This window comes from Trichosporon asahii (genome assembly GCF_000293215.1).
Source record: "Trichosporon asahii var. asahii CBS 2479 unplaced genomic scaffold scaffold00054, whole genome shotgun sequence".
In the NCBI taxonomy this organism is placed as follows: domain Eukaryota; kingdom Fungi; phylum Basidiomycota; class Tremellomycetes; order Trichosporonales; family Trichosporonaceae; genus Trichosporon; species Trichosporon asahii.
Genome location: NW_014040870.1, coordinates 203856 through 220649, shown reverse-complemented (window position 1 = coordinate 220649; position 16794 = coordinate 203856). Strand labels below are relative to the sequence as shown.

Below are 16794 nucleotides of genomic sequence, written 5' to 3'. Positions count from 1 at the left end.
ACCACATGTCGGAGCCTCCGTTGTCGAACTTTACATACGCCCCAGTGAGCTCGGAGCGGACAGTGGCGAGAACAGAGAGGAGAGCGAGGAGGTAAGTCCGCAATGCGGTCTTTGTTCAAGCTACCGTTATGGCCGTCCCTGTGCAAAGGTGGCTGTAACTATATACTCCGCCAGCTCCGTCGCTGTGCTACAGTGGAGCGCCGCTATGGAACCTCCAAGAACGGCTTCGGCGGACATGACTTCACGGAGTTCGGGAGTGAATACGAGGGTTCCATTTACCCTGGCCTAAACAGCGTCTGCATGTGCCTCCGCTGTCAATGCGCACCGAGGGGCGCTCCGCACTGTCAGTTCTGCGGAGCTACTGTAACTCGGTGCTCAGGGCAAGGGCGTTCGGCATGGCGTCCCCACGATGATGCCGTCCAGGGTTGGTCGGTCTTGAACATTTAGAGTTTGAGGGGTACAGCCCCGAGGAATGCAGCGGATGCATATTATGCATTCCGAGCGATGTCACTCTCGATCATTCACAACGTCTCTCGTGTAAGGACCAGCTGTGGCTTTCCGTAACTCACGTCGCCTCACACGGCCATCTGCATGTGCTTCGACACGATGGTACGGAACGGAGGCTGCTTCCTATACCTACACTCAATAACCTCCTCGTGCAAGGTTCTCATGGAACCATTCTGCGGGAATTCACCATGTGCACGTTCAACTTCTCCACTACCAATCAGGAACATCATCAGGGCACTGCCAGATGAAGTCCTGGTACTTGGCCTTGTCATTGTACTTCCCAACGCAATAGTTCAGGACGACAGTCCGATTGGGGCCGCTGACATCGAGGCAGTAAACTGGTCCGTTCAGCCTCATCCACCTCTCAACGATCTGGCGATACTCACAGAGTTTCTCAATCTTGATGCGGAATGCCTCAGCGACGACGTACGAGAACTCCCATGGAAGAGAGGGACACTTGGCGAGAATGATCTGTGCGCCGTCGCCGACGGTCTCGTCCGTCGCCGAGAGACAAAGGTCGGTTCCGTCCACGCGCGGGTGCATCAACTCGGGATGATCGTCGTCCCACCGCCAGGTGACGGCTGAGTCCTTGTCCGTTCTTCCCGTTAGCGGTGAGAGGAGAATGGAGCTCACAGAGTGACGGGTGTGCCCTCCTTGGGCTCTCCGTCGGGAGAGAGGAAACGGATATCGCCACCGCGGTTCCACTGGATATAGGCGCCGATCAGCTCTGCATGGACACCGGCAAGGCCGACAAGAAGGGCCATGAGAGATGTGCGCATGTTCAGTGGATGGATAGTTAGTCAAACGCGGGAAAGAGTTGGAGGGGTCTCTCATCACGTCCTTTTATGTCTTATGTGACAGCATGGAGCGCGCGCCAACGAGAGAAGGGTCGCTGTTAGAACTCCAGAAGGAGGGGACCACGCCGCCCATTGGAGAATCATGTGCCCGAACAGTCATGACCCCACGCGGAGTCAGAAGGTCAATAGCAATAGCAAGGTTAAACTGGATTTTCCACCGACACGTGCATGTGGGGAAGAGCTCGGTCGTAGCGTTAGCTGGTCAACAGCTGACCGGTCTTTCTGAGAGAATGGAAGCGGAGATGACTCGGCGACACCATTCCGAACGAGCATGAAAGAGCGATCGAACACCACCCTGATCCCTGGTTGATGGAGACAAATACGGTTTGCAGGGTTTATCGTGGAATGTCGGCGGCGCTGGCTTTGGCGGTGGTCCGTTTTCACATTGCATCATGCGCGTAAACCTCTACTTGTAATCCCCTCACCGCTGCTCAGGCCGAGCACTGGACCTGGAAGTCCTGGTTGATGACATCGGCATGATCGGCAGGATAGCACGTCCTGAGCACGACGTCGTGCAGCCCTGTCCTCTCTACGCAGAGATCTGTCCGTCAGCTCGGGGCTCCATGCTATGCGGAACCAAACACGTACCAGTACCGTCCAGTTTGATGCGGGATCCGTGCTCGTCGACCTTGACGAGACTCCACTTCGGGGCCTGATCGCACTTGATGATCTCGAAGCCCGCGTCCACCTTCGCCTCACCACGAGCCGCGAGGCACAAGCCCGTGTCCCCACTCAGTTCAAAGCGGGAGGGTACGCCAGTCTGGTCCCACGTCCAAGTCTTAGCACCGAAATACTCAAACTGCTTAGGAGACCTGATGTCAGCATCCTTCACCCGGGCGGCTCACATCATGACGGTGTTTCCAGACTTGATGTAGTCGCCTGGTGAGGTGAAGTAGGGAGCTTCGCCGCCACCAGACCACACGAGGAACGCGCCCTTCGCGGCGGCCGAGCCAGCGAACACGCCGAGGGCGAGGATGAAGTCGGTGAGCATCTTTGTGCGAGTGAGAGTGAGCAGTGTTGTGGGGTCACGACATGAGATGCTGCTCCGAATGGACTGTTATAAGGGATGGATCGGGCGACCCCGAAGCGGGACGGCGGACGGGCAAGTATGGATGCCCGCTGCTGTGTGTTTCAGCACAACGAAGGGCGATGACGGCACATGACCTACGCCGAACATAATTCACAGCACTGCTTTCAGTCCATTGGAAGCTCATTTCGATGCATTGACTGTACTTCGGCGCCCAAGCCGCGCCCATATGTCTGCATCCGCAGCGGCTTGCAGACGGCGTTGTCCGAAGCGTCTTGGGGACCCAAGGATCATCTACAGTGCCATGGCACTGACACAGCCTGTGTTCTTCACAGCATTATCGAGTATAATCAACATACATTAAGGCCCTTTCGAAGAGCCAGGGAACGGGTACATACACCTTGTCGAGTCCAGGCCAGGTACACAAAATCTGCCTACGCATTCGCAGGGGCAGGACACTGCGTAATGAAGTCCTGCCGAATAACATCCGCGTGATCGGCGGGATAGCAGGTCCGAACTTGGAGTCCGTCCTTCTCCGTGTTTTCGATGCAGAGGTCTGTACCTGTCAGCTCACATCATTCCCTGCACTCACCAGTGCCTTCAAGCTTGATGCGGCTCCCGTGATCGTCGACCTGTACGAAGCGCCATTGAGTAGCCGTGTCGCACTTGCTGAGCTCGAGCCTCGCGCCGTTCACGGAGAGGCAGAGCCCCGTGTCCAGGAACTTGAAGCGGAGCGGAGCAGGCTCCCCGGTTGTATTCCAGGTCCACGTGCCCGCACCGATGTACTCGTACTGCTTGGGAATGCTGAGGTCAGTAATGGAAAGCAGGGCAGCTCACAGGCCAACCGATGTGCCGTCGAAGAGGTAGTCAGAGGTGGCAGAGAGGAAACGCGCATCACCGCCGCCGGCCCATTCGATGTACGCGCCCTTGGCGGCGACGGTGCTGGCGATGCCGATGAGAGTAAGATACGTGAGCATGATGACAGTGTGTCGTAGGTTGGGGATTGGTAGCGGCGGAGCGGTGCTGATATAGCGCTGCTCCGCTGCGCAGTCCGAACTTTCCATTAGCACATGACCGAGACCACTGCACAGCCTGGAGTCTATCCGCTGCGGTTCCCCGAGATTCGGTGACAGAGGCTCACATTTCGGCATACGTCTCGGGACCGACCCGCCCCCGGACCTCATCTGGGCCATATCCGCACGTGGGCAGGCGGCGTGCCTGAGACCCCAAGCCAGCCTAACGCAATGTCGATCGCCCGCGATCTCTGTACTGAGCGGAAGCCGCGGCACTTAGATCTCCCCTCCATGTAAGCGGATTGCTGCTAGATCGGACGCTTATCGTGTGCTCTCCGCCTGACATGCATCAGCGCACAGTACAAATTTAGCTCTGCAGCACCCTTCTCCTGGGCCTTATCCTGCTTCCTTCGCTTCGGTCAAGAAGCGCAAGAAGCGCTCCCTGCGAGGCACATCCTTCACATTGCCAGACCGAACGATAGTCATAATACCGGGTTTGGAGATGTCTGCAGATATCAACGCCCACACGTATTGGCGCGGCACGTACTTGAAGGCTGCGTAATCGACAAACTCAGAACGTTCAGAGGCGCTGTTGGAAGGGAGGAGCCACTTGAAAACTGTCGGGTTCCTCTCGATCATCATAGCTACTACTTCAGGCAGATCGAGGTGCATGGCGATGAGCAGGCGGGCAATGTTTTCAGGCTTGAAAAAGACAGGCGGCAGCATTGTTAGAACCTTGATCTGCTCGAGGACCGCTTGACATTCGTATTTTCGCAGAAAGTAGACGATGTCGACGGCGGGCTGGTAGTTGGGTTTGCCAAGAGTGTAAGATAGGAACGATGTCGCGCCGTCAATCACGAGTTGCAAGAACAAATTGATCGTTCCGCTCTTCTCATCCAGTACGATGCGCTGCTCCCCGGAGCCGGAGCTAATCATGTCGCGGAACACCCCGCTGCCGTGTCAGCGGAGCTGCATTGGCCAGACTCACGAGGCAGCTTGAAGTTGGTACGTCGGCACCTTGAACAGGACGTTGTCAGAGGATATGAGCTCGAAGTCGCCTTCCGTCCACTTCTCGTGCGCGGTGGGCTCGGTAGTCTCGGACATGATGCTCCCTGCAGAGAGAGGCGGAATGGTAATTCTGGATGTGGTTGGCACGAGGGCAACAGGAGATGCTTCTCTTCCATTATGTAGCTTTCTCGACGTTGCTGAGTGCGAGTCAGACCTCTGAGTCACTGTCATCGGATCTGCAGGTACCAGTTAGATCGCATGAATGAGCTCATTGCGTCATGAAGTCATGTGGGCGATTTGCGCCTCACCACCGAACGATCACACTAACATCGTACTGTACGACGCTATACAGTACATGCGTGCGGCACCCTACGCCCCATCCCTCAGGAAGTGCAAGAATCGCTGCGAAGGGCCCATACGAACAATCTTACGCACAGACTTGACGTAGACCTGCACAAGGCTTTCGTCGTGAATGCCAGCCACCATCAGCGCCCAGAGGTACCTCTGGGGGATGTGCTGGAAAACATCGTACGGGAGTTGCTTAGGGAGTGTGTATTTGCGAGTCGCTGGATCGAGCCACTGAAAGAGCGCGGGTTCGTTGTCGATTAGCTCCGCACACGTCTCGGGCACGCCCATGTGCATTGCAGTCAGCAGGCGCAGAAAATTGACGTCTTGTGACTTGGAGGGCGCCTTCACGAACTGGTTCAGATACCCGATGGCAGGCTGGCATTCAAACTTGCGGAGGAAGCTGACGAGACGCACAGCTTGGGCGTAGTTCGGGGAAGCGCCTTTCGTGACGACAAATATTGTCGAGCCTGTCGTCACGAGATCGAGGAACTGCTCGATCGTGGTCGCCGTCTCGTCGAGCTCGATACGCTTCTCGCCTGAACCCGTCTCGATCATGTCACAGAACACGCGGCTGCTCGTCAGACTGCGGTCGCCGTCGTTACTCACGACGCGGACTGGAGGTGGTACGTGTGGGTGCGGAAAGTGACTCCGTCACTCGAGACGAGCTCAAAGTCACCCTTGGTCCACTTGGGATGCTGTGCCGGTAGGGTCTTTGACATGCCGATAAGGGGTGGGGAGGGATGCGGAGTTGGCGTGTCAACTGATTCTGCACTGGATGCTCTGTGGAAGATCGAGAGGTATTCCATGCCGCTACTAGCGACGGAAGTGACAATGTGAGTGAATGCATGAAAGGACTGATTGATGCTTCTCTACCTCGCTTCCGTCTCTGCTTCATACCCCGGACGCCCTTGTCTACGCAAGGAGCCTCGACGTCAAATGCAAATGCAGAATCCTTTCGGGCCCCAATTCGCGAAACTCATCGGACTGGGACTCGTTTATCTCGGCAATCAACCCCGCCCCTGAGGATCAGTCACCGACGCCCCTGCCGCATGGCTATGATATCATGCTCCAGAGGGCCATCTTCCATGCACGTGAGATCTCTTCCTTCGTCTCGACGCAGCGAGGGCATGCCCCGTGGCAGTAATGGCCATGGGTCTGAACGACGCAGCAAAGTGGGCGGGAGTGATCCCTCCGTGCCAGGGGAAGAGAAAGCGAAAACCCAATCCCGTCCCTCTGTACCTCTGTGATGGTGCCTCGACATGAAACACAGGACAGTGTCCGAAACGCGGCTCGAAGAGTTCAGCCGTCTGTCTCCCGGATGCATGGCGACGTGATATATGAGCTGGAAGATGACTGCTGTTCTTCTCCCCCTTTCCACTTTCTCTGTTCGCGCGAGTCACTTCCTGCTGTCTGTCCGAGCTCACGACTACGGTGATTAGCGAGGATGGAGCTAGCACCGCCGATAGCCTGGCCCACGGGCCCTCCGCCAGTACACTACTCGCCCATCACTCCATACGGGACTGTTACGCCGTATCTCGACGGCTCGCCAATCTACACTTCTCGCCTCGCCTCGGCCGTCACATCGCCGTCTCCGTTCTCCTCGACCTCCTCTGCGTCCCCTGCCTCACCTTTCCCGTCCTCTTCGTCCCCGCCGTCTGCCCCACCATCCTCCTCAGTTTCTCCATCTTCATCAGCATCAATCGAAGCTGCTTCACAGCCTTCGGCGTCCACTTCAACAGCCATGTCGTCCATGTCGTCGTCGGCCGGTCAGCCACCCTCCTTCGCCTCCACCTCAGAGCAGCTATACTGGAACGCAACCCTGACCCTCAACGAGACAATGTCCTGCAACTCGTCCCGTCTCTCCGTCTCCCACTCTTGCTGTCAATCCTCCTCCGGCCTCTTCGTCACCTCCAACGCTCCCTCCGCCCAATTGGGGGGACAGTGTCGTCTTCCCCGTTCCGCTGAGGGTATACGGGGGTGGGAAAGGTGTGTCCGTGGCCTTGGAGTTGGATATGCGAAATGCAGTGCTCTGAATCGGGTTAGGGAGGATTGGGAGGGGACGTTGAGGGATAGGGTTGGGTGGAAGGGCAAAATCAAGGGGGATGAGGAGGTGTGTACGGACTTTGGAGGGGTTGTTGTTGACGATTGTTGTGGAGAGGTGGGCGGGGAGATGGACAAGAAGCACGATAAGAGGGAACAAGTTGGAGAGGGGGAGACTGCCCCAGGAGAAGACGCCAAGGATGGTGGCAAGAATGGAGAAGGGGGGAAGCCGCCCCCGTCCGGCCCGCCCCCACCCCCACCACGAGTCTGCAAGATCCCCAAATCCAAGCGAGGCGACTGGGACGCCTGCATCGCAAACCACCAGACCTACTCGATCTGCACCGACACTCCGCGCGTGTCCTCCGCCTCTCGAAGACGGCTCAGCCTCGGTCTTATCCTACTCTCCGCCACTCTCTCCTCTTTCCTTCAATTCGCTCTTGACGCCTGATGCTGTAAAACATGTTGTAATCAGAACAAGACCCGTACATGACACTAGAAACCATACAAAGTAATACCATAACCGTACATACAAACCAAGTGTCCTCACGGGACAAATCGGCGGGGGCGACCAGACGAAGAAGCGAACAGACACGAAACGAGCAGAGACCGGCGAAGAATCGACCAACACGCCGGTGCGGCTACACCTCCGGGGCAGGCGGCACGACCTCGCTCAGCAGCATATTAGCCCAATACCGGCCATCATCGGCTTCGTTCTGGGCCACAAATTCGGGCACGTGGATGAACTCCTCGAGTCCCAGTTCTGCGAAGAAGTCGAACACGCCGCCATTCCCTGGACCTCCGCTGCCGCTGCCGCCTGTTGCTGGGCCGCCTTGGGCTTCTGCGCTGCCCACGTCGCCGCTGGAGACGTAAGGCGCTGGCACTGGGCCTGGGGAGCCCTGTCGACTTTCCGTAGAGAGTGCACTGAGGACGCGCCGGATGAACCGTACCACATAGCCTGGTGCCGTCTTCGAATCTTCCTCCAGAAGCAGACTCGTGTGCGCTAGGAAGATCCGGTGGAGCGTCGTCAGCATGAAGCTCTTCTGAGCCCTTGTTGCGCTCCGGTAGCTGTTGCGGATGAAAACGATGAGAGACGAGGTCATGCAGCTTGCGCTGTCCTGCATGATGATGAGCAGGCCGTTAGCGCTCAGCGCCTCGATCTCGGCGGTTATCCTTGAAACGACGTGCAGGCATTGATCCAATCTGAGTGGATCGCGGGGTCCCCGCGCCATCTCGTATCGATACCGCTTCATGACGAGGACAAAGTCGAGGATACTCCAGAGCAGCACGCCCTCAATGTCCTGCTCGAACTGCGGCGGGGGATTGTCGCGGTTGAACCACTTCGCGACCAGGTTCTCCGCTTGCGTCGTCAATGTGTCGATGGCGACTTCCAGCAGCGCAGGCTCAGGTGCCCGCTCACACAACGCACCCCACTCATCCTTCAGCTTACACAGCTGAATGCTCGCTGCGATGTGCATGTCGACGCTCCGGCCGAGGTACAGGTGGTCGCGCGCCCAGACCTCGGGGTCGCCGTGGTGGTTCAGCCGAATCAGAGCTGGCAGGCCGTGAATGTAGCTCTGCCCCCGATCGAAGGAGAAGAGCGTGAACCACGTCCTCTCCGCGTTCAGCAGCTCGCGAGCGGCGCGCTCGTCTTCGGGCAACGGGTCTGCGCGGGGTATGTGCCAGAACAGAGAGTAGCCGAGGCGGATCGCGATGCCGACCTTCATCCAGCCCGACGTGTCCTCGGGATCTTTCCAGTACGTTTGCAGCATGAGCGACTGGATCACGCCGATGTCGGTGCTGCCGAGCTGGAGCGCGCGATCCAGTAGTGTTCGAGCGTGCGACAGGAGAGCGGGGTGCAGGTCGTGTCGGAAGAAGCGCGAAGCGCTGGCCAATACCGTCGAGAAGAGCACACTGCTCGTTCGGCGGAGGTATGCCATGGTGTGGAGGTTTTCGTCGAGCACAGCGACTAGGGGGTTCAGCCGCTGGTGGAAGAGCGACACCAGCGACGTCGCCTCCACCTCTGACAGCGCACGGAGGGACACCGGATCGTGCTCCTCGTTGATCTTGTCGTCGTCCGCGGCGGGAGAACGCTTCCTTCCCGTAGGCGCATTGTTGAAGAACGGCGCAGCAGCAATCACTTCCCGGTCACTACCCGGGTCGAGGTGCTCGGCCATAGACAGATGGTGGTTACGCCTTGGTGGGGCTTCGCCTGCAACAGCAACCGGCGGTGAGATGCCGGGGTTACCGTAGCCTGGCGGAGAGACCTGCGAACTGGCGCTGGACGGAGGCGCATACGGGCGGAGGAAAGGGAAGGTCGAGGGGTCGTTGCTCGACGCATGCGGCTGACCCGGTCCGCCGTGAGCGTGCGCATGGCTGGGTCCCTTGTGCGAGTGGTGGTTAGACGAGTGATGATGCGACGAGTGGTGTGAATGAGAGTGGTGCTCTTGCGGATTGGAGTGGTGCGATCCGGGTCTGCTGGGAGGTGACGGCTCGATGCGGGGTGGCTTGTTCTCTCCCCGCTCAGCGGCGGCCGCAGCAGCTGCAGCGGCGGCTTCACGCTGTCTGCAAGTGTCAGCTGAGTCGGCGTTATCAAAGCTGGCTTAAAAAGCTGTCGTAGACATCACTGGTGAGCAACAGCAGGCTCTCACCCGCCCACCGGCAATGGACGGAGCAGGAAAAGCTTGCCCCTCAATACGCGATACTCACTGCTTACTCCCCGGCGGCCGTCCTTTCCGCTTGATAACGGGCGGGTCTGAGCACACGAGTCCGTACCGGGCGCACCGCGCGCAGGGCGTATTAGGCTCTGGGGGGCGGATGCATCGGACCTGTGGTCAGCGTTTGGTTGATCAACATGGCGGCGACATGTGGGTGGATGGCGAGAAACCCTCCAGTGCGCAGCAGTCTGCGATGCCAGCGTCGAGCGTCGCTGAGACGACGAGGTCGACAGCATGCAGCAGGCACAGGCAGTGTGGTGACGGGGATGGGTTGAATGATGGTGGATGTCGGCAGCGGCGAGGCACACCGAGACCAAGACCGAGACGATGTTGATAAGCAGGACGGAATCTCACCTTGATGGCACGGCACGTCTTGCACCTGTAGACACAGTCAGCATTGTTCTGTTATCTCTCCGTTGGCCCCCATCCTTCCCCGCCCTCTTTCCCCTTGCTCCCCGCTTGTCCTTGTCCTTCCCCACACTGGATCTCGATGATATCTCGATGATATCCAACAACTCCGCATGGTGGACACCGAACAGTCCGTCCTGAGTAACGGCCCGATTCTGGTCCCTATCTCGATTCTCCCTCGCCCCCTCTGCTCCTCAATCGCAGCATCTGCAAGGGCGTACTCACGCAAGCTTGGACCGTGGGGGCGGTTTGCCGTCCTCCTTTGGCGACGACGGCGGGGACATTGTGTGGTCAATGTCGTATGTTGGATGGGGTGGGGGAGGATGGATATGGATTGATAACTTGGAACTCGGCGGCAACGCGTCTGGCAGCAGAGTCAGGCCAGTCAGGCTGTGGGCGGCATCCCCCAGGCCGGCCGATGCTGACTGGCCAGGGAGCGGGCGTATTTTCCGCGGACTAGTCCAGTTCCCAAATGCGGGTCGTCTGACCCATCCCCTCCCATGGCCCCCCTTTCCCAACATAGGCCAACATCCCCCATTCCAGAGTTGGGGTACAGACTTCAGCAGAGGGGTAGTCATATCTTATCGTTCCCGGCGGCAGTCGTGTCCACGAGACCAGGAGACGCGGCGCAAGGCAATTCCCATCTCCGCAGTAATACACCGATGCACTCGTCGACACCTGCGGAGCTGTGTTGGCTCCGTGATGTCGTTTATCCGAGGATTCACCGACATCCGCACACTATTGCGCAAAACTAGCCGGCCGGTCATCTGCATCCGGCGCTGGGGCTGGCGGGGCGCACAGACCACCTCGAGGGGTCAGGTGATCATCATTGCGCAGTCAGTCGCGAGCCCGTCAACCAATAATGCATGTGGCGAAAGAAGGGGATGGCATACATGTCATAATCTTAGTGTCCATGATACAAATCAGTTTTATGCTACTACAACTATCTCTCATACGGTCTGCGCTCCTATGCACAAACTGGCCCAATGCCCCGCGCTCGGCCGCTAACCCATCGGGAACGTCGGGTAGTCAAACGCAAAGCTGAGGTCGAACGGCAGCAGCGCCTGGAGCGGCGGCTGGCCATTCTGCTGAATATGGATGTTGTTCTCCTCGCTGCCATTGCTGAGGTGGTCGCCGAAGAACGGCATCGGGGGCGGGAACGCAAACTCGGGCCCGACCTCAATGTCGAAGCACGATGCGGCATGCACGAATCCGGCGATCAAATCGGCGCAAACGGGCCACGTCTCCTTGTGCTTGTCGAGGAGGTCGACGAGCATCTGGAACAGACTCTGCGCCTCACGGCGGTGAATTTCGCCGGCCTCGTAGCTCAGAATCAGCAGGTGGCCACAAGCGACCAGCCGCTTCACCTGCGGCCACGACGTGTTCAGCTGCTTGGCCGCGATCAGGTCGTTGTACGTATACATGATCTGTGTGACCGCGCGGACAATCGCGCCGAACGCCTGCGTGCTGTACTGCGCATGCCCGATGTGAGGAATGTAAAGCAGCACACGCAGCCAGTTGTACCGGAATTGCGCCCAACCGCTCTTCGCTTTCGACGATTCTGGGTTGTTGTGCCGGATGTCACGGAGGTAGGGCATCCACTGGGCCTCGGTCGCGGTGATGTACTGCAACGACGTCGTGTCGACGCTCGGGTCATTGTAGTCCGCCATGAGCTTGGCGGTGAAGTAGGAACCTCGCGCAAGGCACGGCGAGAACATCAACGGCGGTGGGGTCGGGTCGACATCAATCTCGGACAGCGGCATGACGAGCGACATGTCTGTCAAGCTCGCACGGAACATTTCCGTGTAGAAGAATGCGCTGAAGAGCGCCCCGACCTGGTCCTGCTCCGTGTACAGGTTGGCCGTTTGCTGCCGGTTGATGCCGAGTTGCCGAATCTGCCATGCCATCTGCGTTAACAGGTCGCGCGTCTCGCCTGGCCCGCCGTTCCCGATCGTGTAGGGTGTCAAGTAGAAGTATGCCCATAGCGCCGTCAAGCTCGGCTTCTGCCAACTTGCGAGCGCAGAGTACGCCATCTTGTAGTACGTCACGTCCTCGCGCGGCACGCCCTCAGCAATGATGTGCGACCCATCGGGCATGGAGTTGCGGATCTGGTTGAACCGCGCGATGCAGAGTGCGGCGTAGATCAGCGCCAGCTGGTCGTCTGTTAGGCTGTGCGGCACGGCGCGGTAGCGCGCATACAGCGAGCGGAGGAGGGTGCGGTCCTGCTCACGCCGGTCTTGCACCTCGGGCTGCGTGAAGAGCTCGTCGATGAGCTGGTCCTCGAAATCACCCAGCACGCTCGTGGGTGGCAGCGGTGTGTGCGGAAACTGCGCCAGTCTCGTCTCGACCGTAAACACGAGCGACGAGAACGGCACATTCTTCTCGATGCACCACGCGGCGAGCGCTGCCTCGATCTCCTCCATCGGGTTCCGCTTATCGATCGGCGCAGGCGGCGACACGGTCACATCCGTTTTCAGTAAGGGGTTCGTCGACGGGTCGGCTGCGACGGGCCGGCGCAGGAAGAGCTTGGCCGACGGCGCCCTGCGGATGGTCAGCTTCGTTCCTCGGTCTTCATGAACTCGAGTGACTGCGACCAATTAACGCCGGCACTCGCCCCACCCGGGAATACCGGGCGAAGTGCCGGTTCGCAGTGCGCACTCCAAGTAGAGAGTTCGAGCGATCGAGCACGCAAAACGTGCTCCAGGAGTACGTAGGGGTGCGCTGCGTGCCGGGGAGACTCACCTCTTCGGCCTCGCCTTCTGGCGGACGGTGCACGATGTGCCGAGTCCGGCGGAGCGACACGGCTCACATGGTGGAGGGCCGACGCATCGAATCCGGCGCACACGGCACGTCTCGCACGCCTTTGATGAGCGGCGCTGCGGCTGACGTCGTTCTGGACCGGCTTGGGATGCGGGCTGGGCGCTGGAATGGCCGTTCGAGGTAGCGCCGTTAGCGCTGTGTGGAGGTGGAGGTGGGGGGTTCATGACTGCCTGCATGGCAGGTCGCGCGTTGCGAGTGGAGGGGTTGGGTTGGGTTGGGTGTGGGCGGATGTCTGTCGCGATAAGAGAAGAGAGGAGGGCCGGGAGTCAGGTGAGATGAGGCAACTTCCGGGGGATAGCCTTGTTTGAATGTTGGATAAGAGGGAGGAAGGTGGGAAGTAAAGGTGAGTGTGTCGGAATGCGGAGAGAGCCGAAGAGGGATATGCGGGTGGGGGAGAATTTCAAGATTGAGCGAAGAGGGGCGAAGGGAGCTGATGGATTGTGCTTAAGAATGTCGAATAGTCGTGTATGGGTGACAAGAGAGAGAGTGAGATGAGAGTAAGACTTTTGAATGAGGACGAGGGATGGGATGGAGGAGAGGGAGAGATAGGAGAGGGGTCAGTGCATTGTGTGGTGGGGAGGGAGAGAGAGAGTGAGTGAGGGTGAGGGACGAAGGGGCCAGAGCGCCAGAGCGAGGAACATGACATGGATCATGGGCCCAGGGCACAACGCCCAAGGCGCGCAAGGCGTCACACTGTGTGGTATGTGGGGTGGCCCCATAGTGGATATAGTCGCTCACTCACTCAAATGGTCACCATAGTAATACTTCCGCCCACACTTGCATTATCTCAACCTCTGCATAAACTTCAATCCGGTGCGATTGCTGTTCACGAAGCACGCACTGCTAGACCCTTTTGAACAACTCCGCTCCGACGTGCTGCTGCAGGTACCAACGCAGATCACTTCACATGTCCAGCTTGCACCGCCCATAGTAATTCCAGCACCGGTCGCTGACAACCAATCCCCCCGCACTCAAACCTTGTTCGAGCGGTCTCCGGACCGTGTCTCCGTCCCCTTCTGAACGGCATACCTTCGACGATCCCCGAGTGTCGCCGTTGTCATCCTCACAGAGTTGTGCGGGTGTACGTCACTCCGCGTGAAGGACCACCGCTCTGCCTCCTTTCTGCACCGAGATGACAGCAGCTTCGATGCACCGTACCTATGTCGATCTCCCGCACAGCCCTCATACTATGGTGACCAACAAGTGCGCCGGTGCACACCAGTGTACTCCTTGGTCCAAAGTGCCGGGTATGCCTATCCTCGGCCCTCCAAGAATACAGCTCTCTCGGAACTGCACCGCCCGCTGATCCGTCAGGCCCCAGGAGGTACGGGCACAGTCGCCGAATCGCTGCCGGCGAAGAGGTCCAGCATGCTGACAGGCAAGACAGGCAGCTAGTTGTGGCCTCCTGAAGGTGTCGCACAAGGAGCACGCATCCGAAGATGACCCACCAGTCTCCAGATCCGGGCGCCGATGCCAGCTCCAGATAAGGTGGCCTTACGCACTCTGAAACGTGCACAGTGAAATCCCCCGTGCATTTGGGGCTAATGTGTCCGCTGCTCATCAACAGTGTCCGCTTCCCTCCGCCTACACGCAGATTGCAAGGCTTCCATGCCAGCTCGGCATACCTCGCTGATCAGCTAGTGCCTGGTCGAAGCGAAGGCTGCACCGCTCTCGCGTTGCTCAGGAGATCCGAATGGGGGATCTCGGACTCTTTGCGGCGTAGTGTGTGCGGAGCCATGTTCTAGTGCATGCGCTAGTGACTGCAAAAGCGACACTACGGTCCGAGGAGCTACGGACAATATCGAGGCTAGATCACAGTTCAAAGGAGGGAGACAAGGTTGTGACATGCTTGCTGGTTGCCGCACAGATTGTCCTCTCTGCCCAGCACCTGGCCCGTGGCCAGAGAGGACACCATGCAGCAGAACGTCGAACACTGTATTCTCTCGGACGCCACCGGCATACCTGGCTCAGCGCTCAGTGTGGCTCCTCGATCCACGGCCCGGTGTACGGCCCGCAACATCCGAGAACCGCGGCTGTCTCTCCCAACCTGATCGGCGGCTTCTTTGGCCTACGGCGGCGCACAACGTCCTCCTCTTCCAAAGCTTCGAGATCTGACTCCGAGTGGAGCGCGGAGGCACGCTGCGGCCCTCTGCCTCTGAAGGTGGCACGAGGCACACAGATTCACTCCTTCCGAAGCTTGATGCACAGCTTCCCCATCATGGATGAACATCGGAGGCTATTTCTGGCTCTGGTGATCGACGGAGGTGCCGGGCCGGCCGGGCCGGTAACCTCCCTGGGGTTATACTGGTAATGCGATCACTCCCAAAAGTTCCACTGAGAGTCTGTTGCAGTCCTGTCGAAAACAGGCTAGACGTGAGGGGAGCTGGACGCATGATAGCAGCAGGCAGATGTATCCCAAAAAGATGGGACGAGGGCGGATCGAACGCCCGACCTCAAGAATTGACTTCTGAAGCTTCACTCTCGCGCTCTCCCAACTGAGCTATCATCCCGTGATCTGTCGGCAGTGGTTTCACGCGACTGGATGGCGCTCTGTCCTTACGTAAGTGACGCATCCGGCGTGGAAGGTGTGTGGCGAGTCGCGCGAGTTGGACCTTGGGCTTTCTGGCACGGGCGGCATGGTCATTGGTGACGAGTCCTTTCTTGAAAGAGGTTCAGATTGCCCGCGCTAAAGCTCGTGCACAAGTCGCACGCAACGATTGCTTTGCCACACACCCCAGAATACCCAGAACAGATGCCAGCAAGCTCTGTCCATGTGTGTGCTCAAAGTCCCCCAGGGGCGTCGAAGTCAACGGGATCAGGCTCCAACAGTGCTGTCTTCCATTTATGTGACTGCTCCGCAAGATAAGCCGGGACTAGTGCATAGCTTGGACGCAGGGAACGGACACAATCTCACAAACACAACCTCTCCCCGGCGTGCACTCTCGTGTTTGGCTACGGATCAGCTCTGGTGCTGAGGAACGCATTCTCGGCGAACCAGAGAAACCGCTCAGCAGCATCCTTTTCCGACAACCTTTCGTCTTTGCCACCGAACCGGCCTACCCATTCATCGACGAACACTCCCGCCGCCATGAGCGCCCACAAGTACCTGTTCGGGATGTGTTCGAAGATGGCATATGCGAGGCGACGGGGGCGCCACTCGTCCGCTGTGGGCGTGGCGGGCGCGGGCGCGGCAGGATCCAACCACGCAAACATCTCGGGGCTGTCGCGGATGAGTTCGGCCACGACATCGGGCATGTCGAGGTGCATAGCGGCAAGCATGCGGAGGTACTTGTAGTCTTCGCTGTGTCCGTGCCAAGGGGCGCGGATGTAGTTGCGCAGATGCGACTCGATGCCGTCGCACCCGTACTTGCGCAGGAAGGCGATGAGATTGACTGTCTCGTCGAAACGCACCCTGCCGTCCATGGAGGCAAATCTGGCGCAACCCGTCGTCACGAACATGAGAAAGTCCTCGATCGTCCGCGTCGTCTCGTCGAGCTCAATGCGCTTCTCCCCCGACCCCGCCGCAATCATGTCACGGAACACCGTCCTGAGCCTGTAAGCGTTTCGGCGGCGGAACTACTCACACGGCCCAACTCACGAGGCAGACTGCAGATGGTACGACGGCACGCAAAACTTGACGTCCTCGTTCGAGATGACTTCAAAGTCTCCGTCTCTCCACATTTTGTTCAATTTGTAACCATCAGAATCCACCAATGGACTGTGTTTGGGCATCGTCGCTGGGCTGTGGCGTGTGGTGTGCGATGGGATGGGATGGGCAATGGAAAGAACTTTCAAGCTCAACCATCCTCTCCGCTTCATCACTGTACCTTCTCGATCTCGACCGAGAGGGGTGAGACCACAACGGGGCGCAACAGTCACTCGGGCGACATCAGAGGAAGAGCCGAAGAGTTCGACATTGCGTTAAAGTCCAGATTAAACAAGGACAACGGAATAGGCACCAGGGCGAGTCCACATTGCTAAAGACCGTCGGCACACGTCCCAAATCGGGCACCTCCACTGGTGCTTAGCCCATGCGGGCGAATGCGCTGAGA

The 16794-nt window shown here is 58.7% G+C and overlaps 8 protein-coding genes and 1 non-coding gene across 9 annotated transcripts; 1 reads left to right on the top strand and 8 right to left on the bottom strand.

The window, feature by feature from the left end:
- Positions 1–717: 717 nt before the first annotated feature.
- On the bottom strand, positions 718–1286 carry A1Q1_03299 (uncharacterized protein; the record flags this gene model as incomplete). The annotated part of the gene is made up of 3 exons (XM_014323579.1): positions 718–879; positions 938–1088; positions 1141–1286. 3 exons carry the CDS (start codon positions 1284–1286, stop codon positions 718–720), a joined length of 459 nt encoding a protein of 152 aa, XP_014179054.1.
- Positions 1287–1795: 509 nt separating this feature from the next.
- A1Q1_03298 (uncharacterized protein) lies at positions 1796–2355 on the bottom strand (the record flags this gene model as incomplete). The annotated part of the gene is made up of 3 exons (XM_014323578.1): positions 1796–1893; positions 1953–2163; positions 2218–2355. The coding sequence occupies 3 exons, from the start codon at positions 2353–2355 to the stop codon at positions 1796–1798; spliced, it is 447 nt and encodes a 148-aa protein (XP_014179053.1).
- A 611-nt stretch (positions 2356–2966) lies between these two features.
- Positions 2967–3368, bottom strand: A1Q1_03297 (uncharacterized protein; the record flags this gene model as incomplete). Its single annotated transcript, XM_014323577.1, has 2 exons — positions 2967–3185; positions 3237–3368. The coding sequence occupies 2 exons, from the start codon at positions 3366–3368 to the stop codon at positions 2967–2969; spliced, it is 351 nt and encodes a 116-aa protein (XP_014179052.1).
- A 432-nt stretch (positions 3369–3800) lies between these two features.
- On the bottom strand, positions 3801–5315 carry A1Q1_03296 (uncharacterized protein; the record flags this gene model as incomplete). Its single annotated transcript, XM_014323576.1, has 3 exons — positions 3801–4332; positions 4393–4648; positions 4844–5315. The coding sequence occupies 3 exons, from the start codon at positions 5313–5315 to the stop codon at positions 3801–3803; spliced, it is 1260 nt and encodes a 419-aa protein (XP_014179051.1).
- Positions 5316–6204: 889 nt separating this feature from the next.
- A1Q1_03295 (uncharacterized protein) lies at positions 6205–7248 on the top strand (the record flags this gene model as incomplete). The annotated part of the gene is made up of 1 exon (XM_014323575.1): positions 6205–7248. One exon carries the CDS (start codon positions 6205–6207, stop codon positions 7246–7248), a length of 1044 nt encoding a protein of 347 aa, XP_014179050.1.
- Positions 7249–7438: 190 nt separating this feature from the next.
- On the bottom strand, positions 7439–10206 carry A1Q1_03294 (uncharacterized protein; the record flags this gene model as incomplete). The annotated part of the gene is made up of 4 exons (XM_014323574.1): positions 7439–9362; positions 9507–9552; positions 9823–9893; positions 10148–10206. The coding sequence occupies 4 exons, from the start codon at positions 10204–10206 to the stop codon at positions 7439–7441; spliced, it is 2100 nt and encodes a 699-aa protein (XP_014179049.1).
- A 720-nt stretch (positions 10207–10926) lies between these two features.
- A1Q1_03293 (uncharacterized protein) lies at positions 10927–12345 on the bottom strand (the record flags this gene model as incomplete). The annotated part of the gene is made up of 1 exon (XM_014323573.1): positions 10927–12345. The coding sequence occupies one exon, from the start codon at positions 12343–12345 to the stop codon at positions 10927–10929; it is 1419 nt and encodes a 472-aa protein (XP_014179048.1).
- A 2821-nt stretch (positions 12346–15166) lies between these two features.
- A1Q1_t235 lies at positions 15167–15252 on the bottom strand. The gene has a single exon. It is a non-coding gene; the product is annotated as a tRNA-Phe (tRNA).
- A 442-nt stretch (positions 15253–15694) lies between these two features.
- A1Q1_03292 (uncharacterized protein) lies at positions 15695–16474 on the bottom strand (the record flags this gene model as incomplete). The annotated part of the gene is made up of 2 exons (XM_014323572.1): positions 15695–16289; positions 16341–16474. The coding sequence occupies 2 exons, from the start codon at positions 16472–16474 to the stop codon at positions 15695–15697; spliced, it is 729 nt and encodes a 242-aa protein (XP_014179047.1).
- Between the last annotated feature and the right edge of the window lie 320 nt (positions 16475–16794).